A 13,558-nucleotide genomic window follows, 5' to 3' on the forward strand; every position below is an offset into this window, starting at 1 on the left:
TATTTCCAAAATTCACTTTGTTAAATTGTTTCAGTCACACTTGCTTACTTGCTTCCCGTAATCAGGCCTTTTGTCCTATCTACCCATAAAAAGCCAAGTAGCTTTCCAAGACTATTCTGGACAACCACAGCCTCACTTTTTGCTATCTTTCCCAAATGTACTGTCTGTACCATCCACTTGGTAATTAACTTAGAGACTTAGAGCACTCATTGCATTTTTCATGAGCTGTTAAATTCTCATATATTTATGCAGAATTGGAAGACATTTTGCATAAATGTATCATACTTTTTTGCATTCCTATGCAGAGCACCTAGAATGGGTATTTGCTGATTGGCTGAATGACTGAAGATGATGCACTCCTTAGAATATTTCTATAATATTTTCCTAGAAGTATTGTTGAATGGCTTCTGGCTACAAACATGAATTGACAGTTAAGTATAATATTTAAACCTTACTAAGCATAAAACTGAAAAATATTACAAACCTCATTAATAAAAGGGTTCCTAGAATTTTATAAGATGAAATTAGTAGAATACTTGTAAAGTTTAATAGGGGTACTATTTTGATAGTGGTAATACCAAAGCCATGAGCTTAGGAATAATATAAGAAGCAATAAATGAATCTACAGGCTTACCTTTAACACACTTCCATTTTCAGTGACACTGAGGCCTGGTTTCTTCAGCAAGGGGTGGCCGTCTTTTAACCAGGTCAGAGTCGGTGGGGGAATAGCATCACTTTGACATAGTAACTCCACAGCTTGGCTAATGAGGACAGAGACGTTCTGTTCTTCTCCCATGATATTTGGTGCAACTAAGTGAAAGATGGGTTTTCCCTCAGGATGAAAGAGGCCAGCATACTGCTTATCTTTATTAATCATCAGGACATATATTGAATAACTTTATTAGTTCTTTTAAGATGTAGGATCACAGTGATTCTAACATACCCTCTGCACATCATTTGGTTCAGAATCAAGTGTTCATAAATCACTGATTAATGTGTTCCTGTTGAACAGAAATAGTTTTTTTACTAACTTTTCACGTAAAAAAGTTTTAGAACTGGAAGTTCTCACCAAGTGCCCACTTAAGAAACTTCTTGAACTAGATGTCACCACTTAAGATTTTCAAAGTATTAAACCACTCATGAAATATTTGGGAAATAACAATGAATTAAAAGCAAACACATTTTTGATGTTTATTTATATTTTTTGTAAAAGAAAATAAATTTCATAAACACAGAGGCAAAATAAAAAAATAGAGTTGAAAGAGATCATCCTGTCCCACCTCACAGTTTGCAAAACATAAGATGGGTGACAGATAAGAGCTTATTTGAAATAACGTGACTAATTGGTGGCAAAACTAGGAGTCTTCTGACTTGCAGTTTAGAGCTCAATTTGGTTTTCCACGGTGCCTTGTCAGCTTTCTATGGAATAAAGACCATGTGGGATAAATGATACATTAAAGACCAAACTAAAACAGTGACCAGCTGTACAGCATACAACTACATAAAAAGAAGAAATGAGTTGAAATTTTAATGAGATTAAAATTAGAATTCCCTGGCTATAAGGCTTGTCAGATCCTGAAATATGTTCTTGGAGAAGTTTAAGGAACTGCATTCTCTTGGGTGTATTAAAAAATAGAGTAAACAATCATTTGTCTCAGATGGTCGAGGTACAGCCCTGCCAAGAATTAGACGGTGGGCTCCATAAGCTCTCAAGGATTCTTTCAGGCTTATATTTATAATAATTCAAAATCATGAACTAATGATAAAATCAGGCCTGTTATAAAAGGGCCACTCCAAAAAAGCACAGAGGGGAATTTCCTCAGCCATTTCTCACTAAATCCCATAACGATTTAGGATTGTAGGAAACATACCATATTTGTAGTTTTTTTGGTTTTGTTTTTTTTTACAAGAAAGGTTAAGTTTCATTGAAATGAATCCTAAAGGATTTTCCAAATGCTTTGGTAGAAATAAGATTTTTGTGGTAAGGAACATTATGATAGTCCATTGGCCATTGTTTCCAGCTTGATACTGTTGCATGTGGCAAAATGACAATGAACGCAGGGGACTTAAGCTAGTCCCTGTAGCTTAAGGGACTTTAACCAGGAAGTTATATAACCGTGTTCTATAACCAGGAGGTTTCTCTGCTACCATGTCTTTTACACAGGGAAAGGCATTTGAACTAGAGGGTATTTCTTATGCTGTTTCTGGATGCAGGACTTGTGCTAAACCCAAAGGAAATGAGGCTAACAAAAGAAACTCCATGCACAATGGTTGGAACAGATCAGTGGAACTTTTGGGCAGAGATCTATGATGCCCGTCCTGCTAAATTTAATAGCACAACAGACATCTGGCTTTCCAAAAGCTTAAAGTAATCTACGGGTGACAGAAAAGAGTGGGATTGTTTTTAACGTGTGAGACAACAGATAAAAGATATACAACTAGTCTGTTTGAGATTAAAACTTCTATAATCTCAGCAAAATCAGCACAATGAATGCCATCTTCTAAGATATTATGAAAAAAAGATATATTCACCAGTCTTAGCATAGAGAGTCCTAAATAGAACTTCACAGGTTGGAAATAATTTCAGGTTAAGTCTGTCCTCCGTGGATAAAAATGTACCACAACTATATATAAATATGTTTATCTTAGATTATTTGTAGAATTTACAAAAGAGCATAGATTCTTTATGACTGCTTGTAGATGTAAAAGTCAGAAACAATTCAAGAAAGCAGGATGCTAATTTATTTCCAAATATTTTTCCTTCAATTACTTTTCTTTACAGCTAAATGAGTTGAATCGAGCTCAAATTTTCTCAGTTGAGAGGAAAAATACAAAAACAGTAGAGTATTTGTTTCTTAAAGAACATAAATTAAAGCAAATCTAATTACAGTCAAGGATATATATTACCGCAGCACAACTATTTTTTTCTGCCCTGTCTTTCATTTCCAACTTTTTGTTTAGTCTGAGAAGAGAACAAGCTTCTACCCTTTAGATCCTCAGCTTCCTTAGATGTTATCCCTATCCTGCTTTGCGGTCATGTTGCTTAGGAAGGGGTGTGTTGTGTCTGTTTCTCATCCTACGCATTATACTTGTGAAATGTAATTACACAAGCCAGAATTGCCACAGGGTTATGCTTGTTGAGACACTGGGGAGTGTGTGATCTCTAAGAAAGTTCTCAGAGCTTCAGTTTAAAGATAAGGTACTACAGGAATCCAAATCATTTAAAAACTCTATTCTCATGTTTCAGCACCTAAGAGTATGGTGATGCATACTCCGAATTTATACCAGGGAGAAACAGTTTTAATGAACTACTCTTGTAATTGTAGGGAAAGCTATTTTACACAGTGTCTGCTCCTCCTACACCACCACACTCTACAATGTAAATCTGATGGGGACTTACCTCTGAGGCTGCAGACTCATTATGCCCCAAATAGATCCAAGATTGCCAAGGTTACTACCACAAATTTAGGAATATAATAGAGGGATATAATACTAATAGTAGAGCATAGATTGGAAGCTAATTTCACATGAAAAACCTGTTTTAATCTGGCACTTCTTTAACATTTAAAATATATACATACAGCAAGCTACTAAACACATATGCACATTCTAAAACATACGTATGGGCTGGCTAGCCACTTGACTTTTATAACAGAGGGAAGATTCTGGTTTTCAGACTAAAAAGGTAGTATGCGAGTATCTTAACAAATGATAAAAAATAGTCATGCACATCTTCATAACCCCTGAAAAATATCAACTCTCTATCACCTTCCAGGTCCACTTTTGACACTAACCAGTGCAGAAATGGAAAGAGCCAATCCCAGATTTTCAGTGCTGACTAAAACCCAGTGAATACCGATGTCAGTCCTCTGCTTGCTTGCTCATGATTGAAGGAGCTATTGTGTCACATACTTAGATTGATGTATCATTCTCTAAGGATAGTTTAGATTGGAAACATTCCAGTTCTTCATAAAGCATAAAAGTGACCCATTAAGGGAAGGAGTTAGATTCCTTGCAGTTGGGCATTTTAGACCCTCTGTTATCTCAGACACAGAACACCAGCTGGAGGCTAGATACAGACCTATGCCAACTGCAGAAGCAACAAAAAAGAGGGATGCATAACGAGCCTTGGGTAATTTATTGATGCCAACTGGGATTTTTTAGCTTAATTAGAGATGCATGGCATCCATGTTGAAACAAGGGGCCTTTTTATTAAAAAATTAGGACTTATTATATAAGTTATTTGTGATGATTACATTTGTTTTGGCAAACTCAAAAACGGAAGTCAATCCGCATGTCCTGGAGGTAAAAAAAAAAAAAAAAAGTAATATATTTTGAACAGGAGTAAATTATTTGGAAGTGAGGTAGGACTTAGAAGAGAAGGCCTGCATTAAACAGATACTCTTTGAGGACTACAGAACAAATCTATTACTCCAGGAACCAAGAATATAATGCAAATAAAACCATGAAAAATTTCTAAACACAAAGGTATACTAAAATGTGGAATGACAAGTGTAATCTACGCATGGAGGCCATTGAGGCCCCAACTTTGTTCCAGGGGCCTCTTGGTGTGATGGAATCAGACCTTTCCTTTTGTACCTTACAGCTGCATCACAGGTAGGAAGAAAAAATAATTGAATTTTGCCTAAGTTTATGTTTAGTTTAACTTTTGCTTCTCAAATATCCTTTAATTCATAGACATAGTACTGACTATAAAATATGCTGATTGTACATATAATTAAAAAGTAAGAAAATCCAGGCTTCAAGTAGAACAGATCAAGAGAGCTACTTGAACAGAGCCTTGCTTTAGGGAGAAGAATATGTCTTCCAAATTGCAAAGATCTCTCCATAGTCACGTTCTTCAGAGGGCTCCATAAAACCAACACCCTACATGCTGGATGTATGCATTTTTAGTTCTCAGAACTTCAATAAAGGAAAACTAAAGTCAAATATAAGGCAGAAAGGGTGAATCTGATTTAACTAACCTTGCAATATTTTGATAATTTCTATTGTTCATAGCTCTTTATTGTCAAAAACTTTCTTAACTTCCTCAATGACATTAGACTTAAACACAGCTGTATCAGAGCAGAAATAATTATTAAAATGTCTTACCATATACTCTGAGGTCAATGTCCCTTTGTTTCTCCCCAGCAGCATTTACTGCCACGCAGGTATATCTCCCCGTATCACTGATTTGCGCGCTGGTCAAGGCTAGGATGCGGCCCCCAGACAGAACCTGTTGATGAATAGAAAGCTAAATAACCAATATATCTCCTGAGAACTGTAGGTGTAAACATACTTTTTCAATTATTTTCTGACATTGATCAATTGAACATTTGCCTCTAGAAGCATTTCTACTTGGATGTTTTAAAGAGGGCAAGCATCATTTAATCCCCTTCTCATCTTATCTGTGGAGGACGACAGAGGCTAGAACCAAACTTGGTAATAACCACTGAACACAACTCTCTACATACAGGATCAAGTGAAGATCCAACTTTATCAACACTTACTACAGAAAGAGAAAAAGCCACCAGGGGAGAAAGATAAGAAGTGGTAATAAGAGGAGCTAATCCTCCTCTTAATTTTTCTTTGAGAGAACAAGTAAGAAGGTAAAATTAACAGCACAGTAGCAGTCAAATAAATTAATTAGTCACATTCATTGTCCTTTTATCCCATTGATGTAGTTGTACCTTTAATATTGACACGGACTCTGGATAGTCTATGATCCCAAATTCTGCAAGCAATGGATTTTCAAGAAAATTTCAAGAAGTAGAATGGTGGAATAACTATGCTCTCTGCTAAGCAAAGCAAAATTGAAGTACACTTTCAATGAGATAATGTGTTTCTGTATTTTAAATTTTGAGTCAGTGCAATGTACTTAAATTTTTTTGTCAGACTCAAATTTCACTTCTCATAATGTTGCCTTTATAATTTTTCTTTATATGATGTTTTAGTAGAAATAAATATACTCTGTGTGGTTCTCTGATTATTTCCAGACATTTAAATATAACGTCTACCAAAAAATTCCTGTTTTTATTGTTGATGAACATTTCTTTGCATAGGGTATCTTTTATGGTGGTGGCAGAGAGTGGGGGGGGGAAGTAGAAAGTATCTAAAACAATGGTCAAAATACAGCACTACATATGAGATAAGGGAACTCTTGGATATACTGAGCTTTTAATGAATTGTTTAGCAATCACAATTGTGTGCCCATGGTATTTATGGATGTATATGTGTACATGTTTGGATAACATTTGTGAATCCTTGCTCTCCAAATCCCTTTAATAGTTTTACTTGTTTATACTTCCTGTATTGAATAATTAGATGGTAGATTTCACTTAAGGAATGACAGAGAGTACCTGTATCCCATTAGTGAAACTAGCGACAGGGCTCCCATCTTTCAACCAGGTCAGACTTGGGGCAGGGATACCTCTGGCTTCACATTCTAACCTCACCAGGTTATTAACTACCACTGACACCATGTTATTGCTGCCAGAAATTGATGGGGGCACTGAAAAGGAATAAAAAAAATAAATAAAATTAAGATATGTTAACATCATGGAATATTACATCTCAAAATAATAAAACTATATGTTGTGTCCACAGTAATATGTTTTACATTTTCATTTCTTGATTTCCAGGCTTTGTGTGTATCTGTGTGTTTCCTTACACTATATCTACTCTAGTATGTTAACTATGAACTACTCTTAAAAGCATTATTAGAGATAATAACTTGGAAACATTTCTTGAACTAAAACCTATGATTCTGACAGACAATATTTACAAACAGGGCCATTGTCATTAGCTGATAAGACTGTTGATGACTATTTGCAACAATTCATCTAAAGAAAACTTAAGTTCAATAGCATGTGAAAATAGAGCATTTAATGGGAATCAGAAAATATAAACGCTTATCAGTTTTAGAACACTGCATTCTTAAGTAAAGATGACAGTAATACATTCTGTTAAATATTTACACTAGAATTTTATAGATGCACTTAATCATTTTGAATGCTTCTTCACCCCAGGATGAATCTAGGAGAAGTAGCACTAACCATGGACCTGTAGACTATAAAATAACTCTGTAGCTCCAGCTGAGTTGATGGCCACACATTTATATATGCCAGCATCTGTGATCTGGGTGCTTTCGATATTGATGATCTGTCCTCTGTTCAAGAAAGTCATGCTACTGGAACCTAATAGTGGACGATTATCTTTGTACCATGTAATAGCTGCAAGGGGAAGAGGACAGAAACCCATCTTTTTAAAACTTTTCATTTAAAAGCTCAATACACACACTAAATCGAAGCTTAACTACAACAGTAACAATTGCTTTATTCTTATGCTTATCATCTTAGTTTAATCTGTTTAATTATCTCTTTAGGGTTGATTTTTAGGAGGAGGTAAACTTTAGAAAAACATGAATAGCCAATCCAATATAAGAGTCCTGAAGTGAACTTATAAAAATAATATTCTTTACATTATCTCTAATGTATTGGGTTGGCCAAAAAGTTCATTTGGGTTTTGCCATACAATCTTACAGAAAAACCTGAACGAACTTTTTGGCCAATCCGATATCAGTATTTGTTTGATAGCAAACTTTTAACCGATTCTATTTCTTTTGGTGTAGTATATATTCCTCTCATCTATAAAATTTTGTTTATGCATCTAATCAAAACCAAACACTATACATACTGTTAGCCTCAAAATTTTTATATTATTATTGATTCGTATGAATAACTTACTGGTGATGAAAATCAACAAAATAATAGTCTCATCAAATGAATGATTTATAAAGATAATCAATTGAGACTAGATAAAAATATATTTTTCAACAAAAATTTATATGCAATACCATTGTGGGTTTTGTGGCCATAGTAAGGACAATAAGATAATTATTCACATATTTCTACATTGTTTAAATGGGTAAATTATTTCACGTAGTTAAAAGCAATGAAAATTCAAAAATATCATCCACCTAATGATATCCTTATCAATGTTTTACCCTTGAAATATATTCTATAATATTTCCCTTATTAGTAATTACTATATTATGCTTATAAACAGATTTAGCAATTCGCAGAAATCTTAAAATGTTAATAAGTTACAGAGTCCACAAACAAACCTACCAGGAGAGGGATTTCCAGTTGCCTTACACTCCAGCTGTATGGGGTTGTTCACTACCACGGTCTCATTCAGCATCTTCCCTGCATCCTCCAGACTGGGTGGTTCTGTAAGAAGCCCAAACAGATAATTAGCAAACACAAATAGGATATTTAAACTGAAATTGTTTGCTCACTGGGAATTGTCATTTCTTTCTTTCTTTCTTTCACTTACATACAATGATATATTTGGAATAAAACTAAAGTATACTATTAAGTAGTACTGAAGAACAGGATGGAAAAAGATGTTAATAGGTTTTCGGATCATCCATTTCTCTATGCCTAGACAGGAAAAGCCTTAGAATTGTAGATTAGTAGAGCAGTAAAAGAAAGTTAAAGGAGTATTTTTTTTTAATTCCAATAAATCTGACTGGTCTGATGATGAATTGCCTTTACCAAGAAGTAATCTAACACATTTGAACTTTTTCAGGGAAGGACATGGGTATTCCTCAAAATATCTGACTTTACCTTAGTACAGTACTATCTTAAACCATTTCAGAGGGATTAAAATCATTTTTTGTTTGTTTATTAGGGTTTTTTCTTTTGATATGAAAGTTACAATTAAATTGTTAGTAAAATAAAACAGAAAACTACATTTTCAACTTTAAATAATGACAACTTCGAACAGCAATGCCCTACATCTTCTTCTATCTCAAGGAGTGTAGGAGGGATGCCAGGAGAAAAACAAAATTACAAGTAAACTAGAGATCTTATCTTACTTGGAAAAGATACTACAGATATGTTAGCTTTAAGGTTTATATAAAAATACATTTTAAAGATTTGCTAAATTTAACTTATCCAATGCATGAGAGCCCCTGACCTCTGCCTCATATACAATTAAACAACTGATCCATTAATCTAGCAAAAACAGAGAAAGGGGAAAGGAGAAAAGGGAACAAGAAAAATGATGAGAACTAAATAAGATGGCAGAAATAAAATCAAATATATAAATCAAGAGCATAAATGTGAATCAGTTCATTTTCTTGGTCAATAGAGAAAGACTTAACACTACTTGAGGGTTAACAGTATTTTTTAAAATTAAAAAGCAAAAGTAAAACAATTGCAAAAATGTTGACAATAAAGAGCTGGACAAAGGTATACCAGAACAAGTGTGATATCAATTTCTGACAAACTGCTATACAAGGCAAAAATAATGCTTTCTATTGACTGAACTGTTACAATTCAGAAAGAATCCACTATAATGATAATGCTTTATGCACTGAATAAAAAAGCAAAAATTGTTAAATAGCAGAGAAAATTTGAAAAACCGAAAAGTACTATATTTTAATACACCTTTCTTAGAAATTGACTATGCAGTGAAACAAAAAATAAAGTTACAAAGAATTTGAGAACTAAAATTACCCATCCATACTGTATGTGTGTATATATATTACATATAATATACACATACACATATGTATTAGTGTATTTATGGTTAACAAAGAATATGTATTATTTTCAAAGGCCAACAGAATATTTTCAAAACAGACTATATATTAGGCCATAAAAAATGTCAATAAAGCATTTATAACCACAATTTAATAAAACCATAATAAAAAGAAAAGAGAACTCAGTAATAAAATATAAAGTTCTCTACATGGAGAAAAAATTTATTAAAAAGGAAATCAAGACAAAAGTATAGAAGTAGAAAAAATAAATTAGAATGAGATTGATTAAAAACTAAAACCTACAGAATGTCACTAAACAGTACATTACTCAAGGAAAATCTTAAAGCCCTAATTAATATATTAAAAACTAAGAAATAATGAAAATAAATGTTCCAATCATTCAACTCAGATTCCATAAAAAGACCAATAAAATAAGCCAAAGAAGTCAGGAATAAAGAAATAATAAAAATAAAAGCAGAAGACTACACCAAAGAAAACAAACAAGCAAAAGAAATAACAAAAGAAGACAATAAAACTCAAAGCTGGTTTTTGACAAGTTTAAAATAAAGTCTGTCCTCAAAAGTAGATGTTCTTGTGAGTCATACTTGTTTTCTTGGAAGTTGTTCCTAAAGACAAAGCCTAGACTCCACTCCTCCTTCATACCTGTAGTTCCTTTGTATCCATCTAATGAAATGTATTAACCCCTCCTGCTTGAAATGCCTAAAATGTTTCTGTTTTCTGCACTAAATTCTGATTTATGATATGGTATTTAAGGACAAAAGACCTTTAAATATGGCTATCTGACTTTTCCAACTGGAAAGGAAAAATAATTAGTCCATGGCGCATTCTTTCAAAACAGTTATTTAAATACTAACTTGAAGCCTTCTGGACTAAAGTGATCACTGAAGGCTTTGACAGACTATGCAGCAACTGCAATAAAACAACATGGTAAGAATAAGAAATAAAAGAGCTGTGGAGTGGGCTGGCTATTTTTCATTCCACTAAAGGACTGAAAGAAAAAAAGATTAGATGTCAGCAAGAATGGCAGAGTAAAGACTGAAAATCCATGCCTCCATTAGAAAACAAAAAAGAACACTGGAAAAATTATCAAAACCAACTTTTTCACAACTCTGGAAATTAACCAAAGGCTTGCAATAATTAAAGAAGTGCTTATTCAAGAAAAACAGCAAAATCTAATTAAGAACAACAAGGTTTATGACATTTTATCTCACTCTATTCCCATCATTCTCTCCCTACCTCAGCAGTAAGCTTGAAAGCAAAGAGCTCTGCAACCACAGTTAAAAGAAGCAGCCAAGTAGAAACTGGATAGTAGAATGCGTTTGGTGCTACCTAAAAGGTTCCTGGAAGGACCTTCAAGAGGGCAGAGGAGTAGGATGATGGAGATCAACTTCCTCCCCACAAATACATCAAAAATACACCTACATGTGGACCAACTCCTACAGAACACCTACTGAACGGTGGCAGAAGACCTCAGACTTCCCAAAAGGCAAGAAACTCTCCACGTACATGGCCGTGTGGCTGACCGTCTTGGTGTTCCAGCTGGGTGTCAGGACTGAGCCTCTAAGGAGGGAGAGCTGAGTTCAGGACATTGGACCACCAGAGACCTCCCAGCCCCATGTAATATCAATCAGCGAGAGGTCTCCCAGAGATCTCTGTCTCAATGCTAAGACCCAGCTCCACTCAATGACCAGCAAGCTACAGTGCTGGACACCCTATGCCAAACAACTAGCAAGACAGGAACACAACCCCACCCATTAGCAGAGAGGCTGCCTAAAATCATAATAAGCTCACAGACACCCCAAAACACACCACCGGACACGGTCCTACCCACGAGAAAGACAAGATCCAGCCTCATCCACCAGAACACAGGAACCAGTCCCCTCCACCAGGAAGCCTACACAACCCGCCAAACCAACCTTATCCACTGGGGACAGACACCAAAAACAACGGGAACTACGACCGTGCAGCCTGCGAAAAGGAGACCCCAAACACAGGAAGTTAAGCAAAATGAGAAGACAGAGAAACACACAGCAGATGAAGGAGCAAGGTAAAAACCCACCAGTCCAAACAAATGAAGAGGGAATAGGCAGTCTACCTGAAAAATAATTCAGAGTAATGATAGTAAAGATGATGCAAAATCTTGGAAACAGAATGAAGAAAATACAAGAAACGTTTAACAAGGACCTAGAAGAACTAAAGAGCAAACAAACAATGATGAACAACACAATAAATGAAACTAAAAATTCTCTAGAAGGAATCAATAGCAGAACAAATGAGGCAGAAGAACGGATAAGTGACCCAGAAGATAAAATAGTGGAAATAACTACTGCAGAGCAGAATAAAGAAAAAACAATGAAAAGAATTGAGGACAGTCTCAGAGACCTCTGGGACAACATTAAACACACCAATGTTCAAATTATAGGGGTCCCAGAAGAAGAAGAGAAAAAGAAAAGGACTGAGAAAATATTTGAAGAGATTATAGTTGAAAAATCCCTTAATATGGGAAAGGAAATAGTTAATCAAGTCCAGGAAGCGCAGAGAGTCCCATACAGGATAAATCCAAGGAGAAACATGCCAAGACACATATTAATCAAACTAATAAAAATTAAATACAAAGAAAAAATATTGAAAGCAGCAAGGGAAAAGCAACAAATAACATATAAGGGAATCCCCATAAGGTTAACAGCTGATCTTTCAGCAGAAACGCTGAAAGCCAGAAGGGAGTGGCAGGACATATTTAAAGTGATGAAAGGGAAAAACTTACAACCAAGATTACTCTACCCAGGAAGGATCTCATTCAGATTTGATGGAGAAATTAAAACCTCTACAGACAAGCAAAAACTAAGAGAATTCAGCACCACCAAACCAGCTTTACAACAAATGCTAAAGGAACTTCTCTAGGCAGGAAACACAAGAGAAGGAAAAGACCTACAAAAACAAACCCAAAACAATTAAGAAAATGGTAATAGGAACATACTTATCAATAATTACCTTAAATGTAAATGGATTAAATGCTCCAACCAAAAGACATAGACTGGCTGAATGGATACAAAAACAAGACATGTATATATGCTGTCTACAAGAGACCCACTTCAGACCTAGGGACACATACAGACTGAAAGTGAGGCGATGCAAATGGAAATCAAAAGAAAGCTGGAGTAGCAATTCTCATACCAGACAAGAGAATTTAAAATAAAGACTATTACAAGAGACAAAGAAGGACACTACATAATGATCAAGGGATCAATCCAAGAAGAAGATATAACAATTGTAAATATTTATGCACCCAACATAGGAGCACCTCAGTACATAAGGCAAATGCTAACAGCCATAAAAGGGGAAATTGACAGTAACACAATCGTAGTAGGGGGCTTTAACACCACACTTTCACCAATGGACAGATCATCCAAAATGAAAATAAATAAGGAAACACAAGCTTTAAATGATACATTAAACAAGATGGACTTAATTGATATTTATAGGACATTCCATCCAAAAACAACAGAATACACTTTCTTCTCAAGTGTTCATGGAACATTCTCCAGGATAGATCATATCTTGGGTCACAAATCAAGCCTTGGTAAATTTAAGAAAATTGAAATAGTTTCAAGTATCTTTACTGACCAATATGCTATGAGAGTAGATATCAATTACAGGAAAAAACTGTATGAAACACAAACACAAGGAGGCTAAAGAATGCACTACTAAATAACCAAGAGATACTGAAGAAATCAAAGAAGAAATCAAAAACTACATAGAAACAAATGACAATGAAAACACGACAACCCAAAACCTATGGGATGCAGCAAAAGAAGTTCTAAGAGGGAACTTTATAGCAATACAATCCTACCTCAAGAAACAAGAAAAATCTCAAATAAACAACCTAACATTACACCTAAAGCAATTAAAGAAAGAAGAACAAAAAAACCCCAAAGTTAGCAGAAGGAAAGAAATCATAAAGATCAGATCAGAAATAAATGAAAAAGA

The 13,558-nt window shown here is 34.8% G+C and overlaps 1 protein-coding gene across 5 annotated transcripts in view; it reads right to left on the minus strand.

Moving 5' to 3' along the window:
* The window catches only part of HMCN1 (hemicentin 1), a 508,722-nt gene that overhangs the window by 182,086 nt on the left and 313,078 nt on the right, over positions 1-13,558 (minus strand). For all 5 annotated transcript variants that reach the window (XM_061187531.1, XM_061187534.1, XM_061187532.1 and 2 more), the window contains 5 exons: positions 8,130-8,231; positions 7,056-7,232; positions 6,360-6,511; positions 5,113-5,236; positions 635-810 (listed from right to left, as the gene is read on the minus strand). In XM_061187531.1, the coding sequence (XP_061043514.1) occupies positions 635-810; positions 5,113-5,236; positions 6,360-6,511; positions 7,056-7,232; positions 8,130-8,231 (731 nt within the window). The remainder of the gene's footprint in view (positions 1-634; positions 811-5,112; positions 5,237-6,359; positions 6,512-7,055; positions 7,233-8,129; positions 8,232-13,558) is intronic.

Source organism: Eubalaena glacialis, chromosome 3 (genome assembly GCF_028564815.1).
Source record: "Eubalaena glacialis isolate mEubGla1 chromosome 3, mEubGla1.1.hap2.+ XY, whole genome shotgun sequence".
In the NCBI taxonomy this organism is placed as follows: domain Eukaryota; kingdom Metazoa; phylum Chordata; class Mammalia; order Artiodactyla; family Balaenidae; genus Eubalaena; species Eubalaena glacialis.